This window comes from Pelodiscus sinensis, chromosome 5, assembly GCF_052426305.1.
Source record: "Pelodiscus sinensis isolate ZL-2025 chromosome 5, ASM5242630v1, whole genome shotgun sequence".
Lineage (NCBI taxonomy): Eukaryota > Metazoa > Chordata > Testudines > Trionychidae > Pelodiscus > Pelodiscus sinensis.
This window is the reverse complement of record NC_143056.1, coordinates 46,596,684-46,612,623: the sequence shown is the minus strand read 5'-3', so window position 1 is coordinate 46,612,623 and position 15,940 is coordinate 46,596,684. Positions and strand designations below refer to the sequence as shown.

The 15,940-nt window shown below is 44.4% G+C and overlaps 1 protein-coding gene across 2 annotated transcripts in view; it reads right to left on the bottom strand.

The window, feature by feature from the left end:
• SLC25A21 (solute carrier family 25 member 21) overlaps window positions 1–14,891 on the bottom strand; it is a 385,337-nt gene extending 370,446 nt beyond the window's left edge. The window contains exon 1 of one of the 2 annotated variants that reach the window (XM_006117703.5): window positions 13,928–14,891. Coding sequence is in view for 1 of the 2 variants with exons in the window: in XM_006117702.5 (XP_006117764.2) it covers window positions 13,928–13,991 (64 nt within the window). In the remaining variant the exon portion in view is untranslated. The remainder of the gene's footprint in view (window positions 1–13,927) is intronic. The other variant, XM_006117702.5, reaches the window with a different exon arrangement.
• Between the last annotated feature and the right edge of the window lie 1,049 nt (window positions 14,892–15,940).

Here is a 15,940-nt window from a genome sequence, read left to right as displayed (position 1 = left end):
AATAACTTCTGGTTATCTAACAAAACACATTAAAGGTAAAGTATTGCCTAATGCAAGCAGTTTGTCACTTCAATCTTTTGAAGATTACTATTTTATCTGTCAATTATACACATCCATACATTTCAAAAGGTCAATTTTGATAAGTATTTCAACAAAAAGTAATTAAGATTTTATTATGGGCCACTGAACTGCCTCCCATGTAGATCATGCTAACCTACCATTATCTCGATGGTAGCCAGACAGATATTGTTCAAGGAGAGCAAATGATAAAATATTTGTTCCCATTAAAATTTACAAAGCAGTCTTCAAGTGATATTATACTTTAAATCCTGTTTCAAGCTTTTACTAGTTTTTTAGGGAAAGTATAAATGACATGGTAAATTTGCATTTAAATTCATGGAACTTTAAAAATCTGTTTCCCATTTGGCCCTTCAGCCAGAAACAATATTTTCATTTGTAAACAAGTTGTTTCATAATCAGACCTTCTGTAGTATATAGATGTCTGTGTGGGTGGGTGGAGGTGAGGGGTAGGGGGAGAGGGGAATACCACCTCCCTTTTAAATATAGTAGTATCTTTCCAATATAAAATTATTGATCGCTTTTTGCATCCCAACACACTAAACATATAAGGAAAGATTTGAAGCTAAATTTATTCTGCTGTACAAATACATTACTTTTAAACATGAGGTAATCTAAACATCTGTCTCCAATATATCCCTAGGGATTTAAATCAAACGTCTGCTAAACATGTACAATCATTCTGAAAATAAATAACAGAACAAATTTAGTCTTGATTATGATTATCGTGCATTTTAAAGAGGAAACATTTATTCTAATAAGAAAAATCTGAACTAATTTAAACATATTGATGTTATGGTAAAATCGTTTCATACCCTAAAGACAGTTCTTTCCATTTACTCTGATCTTTAGCAATATTCAATGTTTAATATTTGGGAAAAACAGACTTTTTGCCTGCCTCCTCACAAATACCACTGTTTTCTTCTCCTTTATAGATATATTGTGAAAAACTACTCAAAGAGACAATTTAATGTTTCTCAAATTTATCACAAATACTCCATACTGGCCCAGCTACCCACTTTCCACTTAATTTTCCTTCCCTTTGGGCAACTGCTACTGCATGAAGGAAATATATATCTCCTTTGTCAACACTATGAAGAGCTCTAATAAATTATTTTTATTAGGAATTACTGAGAAATGAAGATATGAAATTTAAGTATGTATGCTAAACTGCTAGTTATCCTGCTCCATTTTCTTCCTATGAAAGAAATATGAAGATGCAGGTGCAGTTTGGTGTGGGAGAGAGATGAGAATGTACGTTATCCTAACTATTCACAAACAAAATATTGTGCAGGTTGTCTCAATGAAGCACCATCTTATATCCCCATTTACATCCCAACTTAGAGAAATTATCATTTTAAAAACAGGTACGAGTTGAAGTTGCCATTTGTTCTTCGCTCACTAGCAGCCCTGCTACTGCCCATGAGCAAGGATAAGGGGGAGGGGATGATCACCTCTTCAGCATATTCCCCAATCCCACAAAGCTCCCATCACCCAATTGGGGGATGGAGTGGGGAAGAGGAATTGGAACAATGAAAAGTAGCTAGGTTCCTCTAGTAATCCTTTTAAAACCCATCTCTGTATAAATTAACACCCTGCCACGGCTACTTTAACTTGCACTATTTCCCTCCCCTGTCTTTGTGTCACCTCTTTGGTTGGGGATTGTATCAAATGGCAGATGTAATCAGGGTACCTAGCATAGCTTTTAGAGGAGCTTGTAGTACCCAAAGCATGCTATCAGAGACTAAATTATACCAACACTAACTCATATCTACCCAGTTGAAGTTTTGTGTATTTTACATATTCTCATTTCCACATGTAATAAATTAGTAATTAGCACTATTAACAAAATTATATATATTTATGTATACACACATTAATAAAATACACATTCTGTTTTTCACATTTTTGTGTCAGTATTTGTCAGATTTCATAGTGAAGTAGTACCTTATGTACCAGACACTTGGGAAAAGTTTCAGTAAGCAGTAGGATGGGTATTTCACAAGGGCTCCATGAGACAGTTATTTCCTTTATAGTACAATAGAGGATTTACCTGGCATGGTTTTGGTCCTTAACTGAAATAACTTTTGTTTTTCTTAATTTAAAATCACTGTTCTGGGGCGGGGCTGGAGACATGAGATTCAATATGCAGGCTGCCCCATGGAGTGAGGACAACCCCAGCCCTCTGTCACCACAGCAGCCTGGGGCCAGGTGAGAAGCACTTGTCCATTGCTGCTGCCATTGCAGATGGCACTGCCGGGGAAGGGGTGCATGTCTCCCAACTGGGGGACAAACAGACACTCAAACTCTTTCAAGTATATAGTAAATTGGAGTCCCTTTTTCTACTCCTTCCCCTTACTGCTTCAACAGGGTTATTTCTGTCCTGGATGCCAACTCTGGCCTCTTGATGCCCCCCTGTGGTCATTGTACTATATAACTGGCCCTGCTAGTAGATCCCCTCCCTTTCTGTTTTATGAGAAACAATTTCATTCTAGGCACATCCCATTGTTCTGGCATAACTAAACCTTCCCTTGCTTTAAATTATGATAAGAGGAAGCTATATGTCAAATCGATGGTCCTATTTCTTAGTGTTTAGAAGTTCTTGAACTCATAGATGGAAAGACAGACACACAAACACTCTCAAATATATTGTAGATCGGTGTTTTCACTAGCTCCAAAATGGTATTCCAAGCTTTGCCTGTAGATTAGTAGCGGCTATGAAAATATAATAAAGGCCACTAATGTATTACCAACCCAACCCAAGCATTATTGAGACACCAAAACACCAGGATCAAAGTGACTTAATTATGAGATTTAATAAGTTTAGGGTACATACTTTCAAGCTTTTGTTCACAACCATGAGGATTAGAAATTTATTTTAAAAAAGAAAAAAGCTAAGATTCATACATAATAATGAATCTAGAAGTTGAGGAAAACACCAAATATCTTGAAACTTGAGACAAAAAAAAACCCCACCAAATCTGGCAACACTGTCACTATGCCCGATAATGTGGTAGTAGAACCAGAACAAGTACAATAATCATTAGGAGTAAATCAAAGCTAAAAGCAGAACAGAACACTGAGAGCCAGGACTGGTGGCTGTAAACAAACTTTATGAGACAGTGGGAAAGTTGGCCACAGCCATGATATATGGGCATCCAGCTAACTAAAATCATGCTCGACCATGCATGTTTCCGGACTAGAGTAGGGATGCTAACTATCATTTATTTGTGTAAACATGTAAAAGCCAGATCCCCCAAACTGCTTGGGGAGGCAGCAGAGGTGGGGGCAGGCAGTTCTGCAGGAGCTGGCATACAAAGGGAGCCAGCTTACAAACCGCTCCTCATGGGCACCGACTCCTAGCTGATACAGAGGCAGCAAGGAGGGTGGCTTGCATGTAGTCATTATGATCAATGAATAAGCCCAGGCTTATTGGTTAATTGTGTAACTGACTACTCACTAACATCCCTACAGGAGAGGTTCAACCTATACTATGTTATGTGATCTTTACTCGGGATTTGCATAAAAAAAGAAAAAAAATTGATGTCACTTTTATCTTCAACTTTGGGTGGGAAAACATACTGCCATTTCTTAGACTTCAGAATTCCTAATAAAACAGAATGTTTAACTTTATTAAATTATGTATATATACACACACAGATTATATAGTGTGTGTGTGTTTTCAGGCCCTATTGATTATATATATGAACTTTTCCTTCATCTGTCTTTACATTAATTTTTCAAACATTTTTCTTCTAGATTGACATATTGAAATTTTCTCTCTCATCTGGAAGGGCTAAGTATATAACCTAATTTTTGTTCCTTCTGTAACTAAGTATGTTTGTTTTAACACCATATGGCAGTTTTATACTGCCATCTTGTGGAGAACACAGAAAATGAATGATAAAAATAAAGTTTGTTTTAAAATATACATTAACCCTTTAATGTCAAGTTTTTTTTTTTTTTTTTTGCTAAATACCCAACCTTATTGTCTGTGTTTTCTAAAAGAACAATTAACTTAAATATAATTAGAGACCTTATTTACAAAGAAACCCCAACCCACCTGGGAGAATCATAGTACTTTCTCTGATATTTTAACATGGATGTTGGACTACAGATATAAATTTTTAGGGACATAGGCTCCCTTCTGTCCTCATGAAGGAGCCTGAACCCACAGATCCTGGCCAAGGAGATGCCCCAAGAAGTATGTGCATCATTAGCTGACTTTGTTGCTTTGTGCTCAACTAGTTACTCTGTTTTCCCTGGGACATCTTTTCCCCGTCAAGGTGTGATTAGTCATTTCTGGCTTCAATTTGTTGTATTCTTCCTTCCTCTGTCCCCTGCACCTCTTCAGAGCCATGTGAGGAAACAGCACAAGGCAATACAGGCAGTCCCTGGGTTACGTACAAGATAGGGACTGTAGGTTTGTTCTTAAGTTGAATCTGTATGTAAGTAGGAACTGGCGTCCAGATTCAGCCGCTGCTGAAACTGATCAGTTTCAACAGCAGCTGATTCTGGACGCCAGTTTTGACTTACATACAGATTCAACTTAAGAACCCCAGGCATCCCCAAGTCAGCTGCTGCTGAAACTGATCAGCGGCTGATTCCAGGAAGCCCGGGGTAGGGGCTTCCTGTAGTCAGCCACTGGTCAGTTTCAGCAGCGGCTGACTTGGGGACGCCTGGGGCAGAGCAGTTGGGGTGCTGCTGGGTTGGTCCAGTAGCGCCGCCGCTCCTCGGCGCTACTGGACCAACCCAGCAGCACCCAAGCTGCTCTGCCCCAGGCGTCCTGATTCAGCCGCTGCTGAATCTGACCAGCAGTGGCTGAATCAGGACGCCTGGGGCAGAACAGCTGGGGTGCTGCCCGGTTGGTCCAGTAGCGCCCAGAGCGGCGCTACGGGACCAACTGGCAGCGCCCCAGCTGCTGTACCACAGGTGTCTGGAGCAAAGCCATGGAGCACGGGGGCAGCGGGACAGCCCAGACACGCCATGGCTGTCTGCTGCCCGCGTGCTCCGCGGCTTTGCTCTGCTTTGCCCCCCCTCCCCCCGTCCTCCTGGTCTGCAGGACCTGTTCCGCCGCTTTGCTTCCTCTCCCTGGTCTGCTGGAGACCAGGGAGAGGAACCCCGTTCGTAACTGCGGATCCGACATAAGTCGGATCCGCGTAACTCGGGGACTGCCTGTACTGGCTTTTAGCTATCAATATGAATAGTCAGTCAATGACTTCTTCCTGCTCCCATGGAACTCGTTTAATGGTCATGCCTCCAGACTAAGCTTTTCAGTTCAGGGACCTACAAATTTTTAGCATAGCTCACCACTTGAATACTGCCACACTTATTTATATTTGGTAGGAGCTCTCACATGGAAAACTATGCAAATATTCAAATATCAGTTTGTAAATGTCTTTCATAATTTCTTTGTGCAGGAAGTGTACTGTTCAGAAATAATTCCAGAAGCTGATTTCCAAAGGACATATACTACATTTTTTTTTAAATATGAACAGTGACTAGAAATAAGGTTGATAGCTCTGGGTGGATTTTAAGATGCATATTGAAGTATGGACACTAAACTTACTAAAAATAAAACTCTGAAATCAGTGGGATTCTCCCATGCTTAAAGTTAAGTGCTCTGATGAATCAAAGTCTAACAGTGAAAGCTTGGTTGTCTTGGAGGGTACTAATCTTATTTATTATTATCTTTATTTTCCTTACTTCTAACAAATTTATTTAAATAGGAATACCCTTGTGCTTAAAATTAAGCAGGTGCTTGTGTGCTGTGCTGAATCAGGGACATTATTTATCTATTATTTACAGATGTTGATGTAGCCAGGTTGGTCCCAGAACATGAGAGATACAAGGGACTAATACTAGAGGGCATACTGGGAAACTATTCTAGAGTAATAGGTAACGTATATGAGAAAAGAGATTTTAGTTAATAGGGAAGTATAAAATCTGAGGGTATATCTACACAGCAGCATTGTTATTTCATAATAACATCAGTTATTCTGAAATAACATAGTCAGTGCCTACACAATAAGCAGTTATTTCAACATTATTATGACATTATGTCAAGCTCGAGGACTTCTTACTGAGACTCCTGTAAGCCTCATTTTATGAAGAGTAAGGGAAGTCGGATGAAGAATTTTCTCTCTCAGACTTCCTGCTGTGTAGATAGGTCAAAAGAGCTTATTTCAGCATTTGGTGCTAAGCTACACAATTGATGTAGCTCAAGTTGCGTAGTTTATTTCAACTTTAGCCCTGCTGTGTAGATGTGCCCTCAAGTCACATCTTTTTTATTTTCTGTGTAATTTTTATATTTTTGCTTTCCCTTACTATTTAATCTGTGAACCTGTGTTTTTTTCTATTAAATAAACTTTGTATATTTTTACCCAAGCAGATCACTGCAGTGCAAACTGTATGATGTGTGTGCCCCAGAGAGGACAACCCCAGCATTTTCTCACTGCAGCAGATTGGGACCAGGTGAGAAGCACCTGTCCATGGCTGCTGCAGCTCTAGCAGGCACAGTCAGAAAAGAGGTGCATGTCCCCAGAATGGGGCAGGTCCAGGTTTTTCTTCCCCCAGCCAGAGAGAAATGCAGCAAACTGTGCTCTTTCCCCTTACTCTTTGACAAAGGACAGAAATGTTTCTGTAGAAACCGGGGGTGGAGTTTCAGCCTTCCCCTGCTCCCACCTTTCCTAAAGGGCACATAGAGGGTGTCATCCCTGTCACATGACTGATAATTCTATCTATTTTCTGTATGGGTTTTATGAAAAACAATCCCATTCCAGGAACATCCCATTTTTCCTGGAACAACCAAACCCTTATCTTGCTTTAAGTTATGATAGGAGGAAGTTGTATATCAAATTTGGTGATCCTAGTTCTTACCATTTAGGAGGAAGCTTCAGAAGGTAGCCGAGTTAGTCTGTACAGAAAAAAACAACAAATGGTCTGGTGGCACTTTATAAACATGTAGATGGCATCATGAGCTTTCATGGGCACAGCCCGCTTCTTCAGATTACCGGAGATTTGAGTTTAGGATGTGCCGACCCAAAATAAATAGGAGAGAAAAGGAGGGAGGGAAGGAAAAAAAGAAGGGAGGTGGAGACAGGGAGCAGAGGGTATAGAAAATCAGGGAAGTAGAGGGAATCAATAAGTATCTGAAGATTGGGTAGTTAAAATGAAACAGATAAGAATCAAACTCAATTGATAGTATCCTTCCTGACATAGGAATCTACACAAAGAGCTGTGGCATGGTTACTGGAAAGAATTCGTTTCAGACTGGGGAGTTGTCTGTAAGCGAGAATAGGCTTTTCTCCCAAGGCCTCTGAGAGTGAAGGATCATTTTCCAAGATGGGTTGTAGATTGTATATAATGTGCTGGAGGAGTCTGAGTTGTGGACTGTAGGTAATAACAAGTGGAGTTCTGTTATTTTTTCCATTAACCATGCTACACAACCACATCAGAAGCATCCAGGAATCCAGCCCTGCAACCAAACGTGATGTCAACTCTGCCCACATATCTACACTGACGAATTCATTACTGGAGCCAACAACATAAGCTACCAAATCAAAAGGTCATTTGACTGCACATCCATTAATTTGATCTATGCCATCAAATGCCAGCAATGCCCCACTGCTACATATATTGGACAAACTGGACAGTCTCTGTGGGAAAGAATCAATGGACACAAATCAGATATAGTAAAGGGAACATACAGAAACCTGTTGGGGAACACTTTAATCTTCCTAATCACTGTTTAAAAGATCTTCAAGTAGTTGTCTTGTCACAAACCAATTCTACTAGCCAGATACACAGAGAAGCATTGGAATTAGAGTTCATCTGCAAATTCAATTCTTATGCTAATGGACTCAATCGTGATGAAGGATGGTTGGGATGCTACCAACCTAACATTCAATGAAGGTGCAAACAGCTCTTTGTGTAGATGCCTATGTCAGGAAGGATACAGTAAAACTCCAATTGTCTGGCATCCAGTGGTCCGGCACTCTTGATAGTCTGGCACGAACTGGAACCCGGAAGTGCTCCAGCCAAGTGGAGCGCCTGTGAGCCCCACGCACACTCACGGGCCGGGAAAGGAAAGGGGAAGGGGATTATACCCCTGTGACGGGTCTGCCGGGACCCACACTGTGGCCAGCCGGGGGGCAGGAGCAGCAGGGAATGGCGCAGCAAGGGGCGAACCCTCCACCATTTTGCAGGGAGGTGGAGGAAAGCCTCGCGCAGCCATCTGCTACAAGCCAGCTGGAGCTGCAAGCAGCGGCGGAGGAGAGGAGGCGAGGCAAGAAGTGGTGCTGTGGAACCAACCCAGCAAGCACCCCAGCTGCTCTGCCCCGCTGCTTCCCCAAGTCCGCCGCTCGTCAGTTTCAGCAGTGGCGGACTTGGGGAAGTGGTGGGGCAGAGCAGCTGGGGTGCTGTCGGGTTGGTCCCACAGCGCTGCTTAGGTGAGAGGTGACACTGCGGGACCAACCCAGCGGCACCTCAGCTGCTCTGCCCCGCCACTTCCTCAGGGCCGCTGCTGCTGCTTGCAGCCCCAGCTGGACTGTCACCGGTGGCTGAGCGGGGCTTCCCCCGCCTCCCTGCAAAACAGCGGAGGGTTCGCCCCTCGCTGCGCCATTCCCCGCCAACCCCCTTCCCTCGGCAGACCTATCACAGCCCCCCCACCGGAGTACCTCCTGATACTCTGGCATATCTGATAATCCTGCACCCCTTGGGTCCCAAAGGTGCCGGATTATCAGAAGTCTACTGTACTATCAATTGACTTTGATTCTTATCTGCTTCGTTGTAACTACTCATTCTTCAGATACTTACTGATTCCCTCTGCCTTCCTGATTTTCTATACTCTCTACAGTCAGACAGACAAACTCTCTTAAATATACAGTAGATTGGACTATTCAAATAATTATCTCCAGTCAGCAACCCTTATATGCATGATGGATGTACTGATGATAGCCCCACAGATGAAGGTGCATTAGGATTTTCTTTTAATGAAATCCTTGTAATTTTCTAGTTATGTTCTATTTAATATTAAAGAAAACTCATCTGTTTCCCTGTTAAATCCAGACATAATATTTCATGCCATGATTCACTGTTTAGCTATTACAGTATGGGGGGGAAGGGAGGAGGAGTACTTCAATTCACTGTATTTAAAAAAAGAAATCTACCAATTCATGTAATGATCCAACTACAGCCATCCAATTTAAACTCCTGCTCATTATTATAACCGACAGTTTTAGGCAATGACCTAAAATTATACATTTTTTAATTCTTTCATTTCATTAACCCCCTGTCAGCAATTAGCCAGGCTGCTCTCCCTTCCTCTCTACTGGCCATCCTCAACAAGCATTGCAGTCCCCTTATTCCACTAATGAGCCTATACACCAGATTTTTTCCTAAATGTAAACTGTTTCCACTCTTCATCTGCTCTGGTAACAAATGCCAAGTCCTGATTTCCCTTCGTTGTAAAGCCTGCACACAATCCCTCAGCTTTTAACAATAATTCCTAGTCTCTCTCCTGTTTTTACTCCACGCACTACATACAAAAGTCACATCTTCCATTTCAGATAGACTTCCCTCACAGTATAGACCTGCACCCACATGTGCCCATCTAACCAAAGTGCTCCAGTGCCTACTTGCCAAACCCTCCTGTTTTCCTTCTCATTACTTGGCTCCTTCCCAGGATATGAATTCTTGGACAACATAATCCAATCATATGGTATGACAGAACAAAGCTGGCTTTTTAAAAGGGGATCAAGTTCCAGCTCAGTCTTATTCCAAGTTTACCCAGAACACAGATGTTGTGAGGAACAGTTATTCTCACTGTACTTGGGAACCAAATGCTTAATATCAAAGCAATCTAGGAAGAGAAATAGCATCTTTCATACATAGAGAGAAGGACTTATTGCAGTGCTATGCAAAATACAGCCAGGGGGCTGGATCCAGCCTGCAGATGCAACAGGGAGCCCCAGACAGATTTCCTGCTTGCCTCGTGCCCCTCCCTGATATCCCCACATACCGCTCAGAAAAGCGGCGGTGGCGAACCTGGGGGCGAGGAGAGTGGTGCTTTGTACCCTGCTCCTGCCCCCAACCCAATCTCATTGGCATGAATCACCATGCCCCCTTCCCTGAGGATCTTGTTCACCAATGCACCTGGCCTCTGCAGCCTCTTCAGGGGCAGAGCAAGCAGGGAAGCTGCCTGAGAAACATGCTGGGCTGCTAGCCGGGAGTCACTCAAGTAAGTCTTCTGGCCAGAGCCTGCTTATGGCACCCCAGCCTCTCTCCCCTAACCCACTGCCACCCCACACAGCCCAAACCCTCTGTCCCCCTCCTGAACCCATATCCCTCCCAAAACTTGCATCCCAGTATCCTGATCCAGGTTACAACCACCTCTATCACCCAAACTCCCTCCCAGACCCCAAACCTTCTCTTGCCCTCCAATCCCTTATCCCAAGCTCCCTTCTGCACCCAACCTCCATCCCAGACTGAGTACTTCCTCCATTAATATCATGGAAGAGTGTAAACAAAAAACAGGACTATGAAGCACTTTAAAGACTAACAAGATGGTTTATTAGGTGATGAGCTTTCATGGGCCACCTAATAAACCATCTTGTTAGTCTTTAAAGTGCTGCATAGTCTGGTCTTTTGTTTCAGCTACACCAGACTAACACGGCTGCATCTCTCTCACTATGGAAGAGTGTGGCCCTTCACCACTTCCCAAAATCTTGGAGTGACCTTCCCATCAAAAATTATTGTCCACCCCTGACTTCTTGTGATACTTACTCTCTTACTAGAGAATAGGCAGAAGAAGAAAGTGTTCCTGTGGACAACAACCAGGAAAGCTAAAGTGATCTGAAATGGGCAAAGAACTCTGGAAATGAGGGAAGCATTTGGTGGCTCTGAGGAATCTTAGGGAAAGGTATCTTGAACTAGTCATTAAAGGAGCTTTTGCTGTTTGTTGTTTGTTGTTATCTAACATGCCTATTTTTCACAATGCAAATATTTGCAATAAAAAATAGTAAGTACTGTACACATCATATTCTACGTGGTAATTGAAATAAAATTATTTCAAAACATAGAAAACATCAGAAATATTTAAATAAATGTTTATATTATTAAAATATGATTAATTATACAATCACAATTACTTTTTTAAAATCATACAATTAATTATTAATTTTTAAATTGCTTGACAAAGCTACAAAATAAAGCATGAAGAAAAGAAAAATCTCTTAGATTTGGGTAATGATCTGTGAAGCAAAATCTGCTATCCCAAACTAATTGATGTTTGTTGTGTGTATGTGGTTTTATTTTATACTGTTTGCTTTATTTATTTGTCATGTTTATTCTGGAATTTGAAATTAAACACGTTTACATTCTATACTGTAGCAGGGCCTAATAGACTTATAGTACCTCAATCATATACTTAAAATACTTAAAACTGAGTCATAGGAAATACTGTCTACAAGTTTAGGTCTAGTAAAATATTTTACACAAACTTTATTTAAATCACATAAGCATTTTAATTATCTAGCTAAAAAATAATATTTTCTTTAGATATGAGCACACACTAAGCCAGTGGTTCTCAACCAGTGGTACGAGTACCTTTAGGGGTACTTGAGAGAAGTCTGGGGGGTACATCAACACAACTGAAATTTGGAGAAAACTGATTTTTTTAAGTTTTACAGCGCTTTATTATTTTTGTACTTTTTACACCCAAAAATTTCATCACCCGCCTAGGTATGATGATTAAGTTGTTTAAACAAATATGATGCAATGGTAGAAAAATTTGTGTGTGTCTGAAAACTGTAGGTACTGGGGGTACTTATAATTTTTTAAAAAAAGGGGTACCTTATAAAAAAAAACACTGCACTAAACTATTTGCTGTCTAAACACTTAAAATATTCTGCTACATAAAAATCACAAACTACAAATACTGTCATTGTGGAAAATGAATTAAATGCAAAAACTGAATATAATAAACTTGTGATTTTAAAGTTTATAGTTTTAATAACCTCATGAATTAGTGATAGCTACACTTTTAAAAACAATGTAATTGATTATTATGTTTATTTTGTTACTTTAATAATATATTGATTTCAGAAAAATGTAAGATTTTATTTTAGTTTCTTCTTGGAGATGAAACAGTATATCTCATTGTAAAGATACAAGATATTCAAAGTACAAAGAGCAGTGTAGTGTGCTTCCATTTGAAACACAGCAGCTACAGTTTCAACACTCTGCCATTTTTACTATTAATGTAGCAGTACATCAAGTACTATTAACAATGTGACATAATATTGTAGATCAGCAGTTTTCAACCACCGGTCTCTGGCCCCCTATGAGGCTTTGAACAGGTTTCAGGGAACCTGCCAAAATAAACCAGAGATCAGGGGCTTGGTGGGGGTCAGGGCAGAAAGCCAAATCCCAAATCCCACTGCCTGGGGATGAAGCCAAAGCCAGAGCAACCTAGCTTCATGGGGCTCTCTGTGGCATGAGGCCCTGAGCAGTTGTGCTACCTAATGCCAGCCCTGGCTTTTAAACAGCTATTTTTCAGAAGATATGACACAGGTGAGTCATGGAATTTTTATAGCATGAGGAGGGGTAGGGCTCAGAAAGAAAAAGGTTGAGAATCTCAGTCTAGATCAGCATCTAATTTATCTCTCTCTCTCTCTCTCTCTATATATATATATATATTTATAAAAATGCAGGAGATGACAGAAGTTCCTGCCAGGTGACAGAATGACATCATCACACTGAACAGTATCATCATGGTCTCTGGCAGATAGGAGAGTGCAGCCCCACAGTAACATCATAATATCAAACAAAATGTTATATAAAATAAGTTTCTGAAGTTAAATACTGCTTTCTGCATGGCATGACCACTACAATAAAGATTTAGAGAGGATCACAGTATACAAATATGGAAAAGGTATCAAATTAAGTCTATGCTTCTGCCAGGAAAGGATACAGCAGTCACTTCTAAGAAGAGACTACAGTGGACCATTAGCACCATTATAGACAAACAGTTCTAAATCTTTACAACCTTATAAAATATTCAATCTACACGACATATGATCTTAGTCCAAAGTACAGCAGAGTCCCCATATCCTGTGAGCCAGAAATTGGGACTGGAGAACAGGGGCCGGATCACTCCAATTGCCCTGTGTTGTTCATTCCCTCAGAAGCAGCAGTAGTCACTGGGGGAAGCTGAGATAGTGAACTAGAAGGACCATTGATCTGATAGACGCAGGGTGGTGCTATTTCAATTTGTCACCATTATTACTGTTGTATCACTAAGAACGGTAGCTTTGGGGGGCCTCAGAGAGAACGCTATCGTGTTTTATCAGCAACCTACAGACCCTTGCTGTAGACTGTACCAGTCCCTGAGAGTAGAACTACACAGGCTAAGGTCTACACCAGTCTGTTAAGTTTGTAAAATCAAATGAAGGGACACCCAGTAGGTGCTGGATTAGGAGCCCTGGATCCCAACGCCAAGGAGGCTGGTCTGAAGTGCCGAGACGGGAACTGTTGAAGCAGGGAACGAAAGAGCAGGCTGTCACCTCGTCTCCTTTAGGTAGTGCACACGCACAGAGAGTGGGAGGAGCAGCCAACAAAAAGCCAGGACGGGAGACGAGACTGCACATTTAACTAGATCAAGGCTTTCGTACCCAGAACGCATGGGGTGGGTGGGTCGCAATGTGGCTTTTCACGTGCCCATGGCCAGCGTGGCAGAGCACCCCCGGGCCGGCTGAGCCCCCGCCTAGCCAAAGTCTGGAAATGCGGGCGAGCTGAATCCCAGCAGCCTCTAGTCGGGAGTGAGCGTGGAGCAAAATGTCTGACTTACCCGCTGAGCCGCCGGCCGCGATCTGGTGAGACGCCTCCTGCAAAAAGCCGCCCATCCTGGACATCGTCCCCTGCGCTGAGAACGCGACAGAGTGGCCGGGGCCGAAGTCTCCGGCGGCTGCCGCAGCTTGGGGGCAAAGGCAGCGGCAGCCCGGGTGCGGGGAAAGAGGCCGAGGCGGTGGGGGTGTGGGAGTGTCGGAGACCAGCCCCTGGCAGCGGGTGGCAGAGGGAAGCGCAAGGGCCCCTCGGCTCTGGGACTGGGCTCGGCGGGAGGAGGAAGAGGCAGAGGGCGTGAGAGCGAAGGCGCCCAGCTGCACGTGCAAGGACCTGCCTGTTGCGTGCGCTCCCTTCACTGTCAGCAACCTTTATACCAGGGGAGGGGCAGGCAAGCTATGGGCCTAGAGCCGCTGTGCTGCCCCAAAGGGCAGGTCGCCTCTTGCTTTGCCCGAGAGGAAGCAAGTTGGGAGGGTGGAAAGGGAGAACCTCTGAGGCAAGAGGCATAGGCAGGAGCCCCAAGAGTGGTAGTAGGAGCATCCTAGTAGTGAGTGGGAGAAAGAACAGAAGGCGCCTAGGCTGCATTCAACCCCTCAAACCTCATCAACTCAGCCAGTACCCCTGCTCTTCCTCCCTATTCCCTGGCCCACCACCACTATGCCCACAACCCCCTTACTGGCCTCAGCAGTACCCTCAGATCCCTGACTCCCTGGCTGCCCCCAGTCTACTAGCACAACACTCTGCTCTCCTAGACCCTCATCTGGCTACCCCATCTCCTTTCTCCTCCTGCTGACTCCTAGAGTTGCCAGTTTTGGTTGGCCATATTTCTGGAGGTTTTGTCACACCACTAATCTTTAATGAAAGATTTATTTTAAATTCCTGGAGACTCCAGGACAATCCTGGAGGTTGGGCAACTCTATTATAACCCTCCCTCCAGCAGTTCCAACATTCTTATTACGCTTCTATAGCTAGCCAATTAGCCCGTCATAAGACGGGATTTTCAAGTCTTCTCTCCTGAGCACTCTTCCTCTCTCTCTCTTCTACTGCCTACCCCCCTCTCTCTTAGCTCTCCTCCGCCTCCTGCCTCTCTCTCCGTCTCTCTCTTTCTCTTCTACCCCTCCTGCCTCTCACTCTCCCTTTCTCTTCTCCTCCTCCTGCCTCTCTCTCCCCTCTGTCTTTCCCCTTCCCCTTCCCTCCCACCATGGCTCTTGGCTGAGTGCTGCCTGTTCAGCTGGGCTGCTGCGGGCGGGGGGGGGGGGGGGGGGGGGTGACGTACATGGCCAGGAGGTGGGGCCATGTACGTCACCGCCCTTCCTTCCCCTCCCACCGCAGGGGAGCCCAAACGGCCCTTTGCGCAGCTGGCTCCCCCGGAGGCCCGGCTGAGGGGCGCACCACCACTCAGCTGAGTGCCACAGTGGGAGGGGAAGGGGGGCGGTGACATACACGGCCCCACCCCCTGGCCGTGTACGTCACTGCTCCGCCCCCTTCCTCTCCCTCCATGGTGGCTAGGCTGAGTGTTGCATGCCAGCCAGGCCGCCGCAGGGGAGGAGGGGCGGGGCGGTGACGTACATGGCCAGGGGGCAGGGCTGTCTATGTCACCAATCCTCCCTCCCCTCTCCCATGGCGGCCTGGCTGAGGGGCGCACCACTCAGCACCACGGTGGGAGGAGGAAGGGGGGGCGGTGATGTACATGGCCCCGCCCCCTGGCTATGTACATTACCGCCCTGCTCCCCTTCCTGTCCCACCAGGCCCACCTGAGCGGCGCTCAGCTGGGCCCCGGCAGGGGAGCAAGCTGCGGCAAGCAGCCCTTTGGGGTCCAGCTGTGGCCAGTGATTGCACCCCCACCAGGTCTGCTTCCCAACCCCCTCCTCCCATCCAGCCCCACGGCCCCCGATTCCCCCCCAGCTCTGCTTCCCACCCCCTCTTCCTGCTGGCCGGCCCCACAGCCCCCTGGACACCCCCCCGCCAGCACTGCTTCCCTCCCCCTTCCTCCGGCCCCCCATCCTCCTCTACAGCCCCC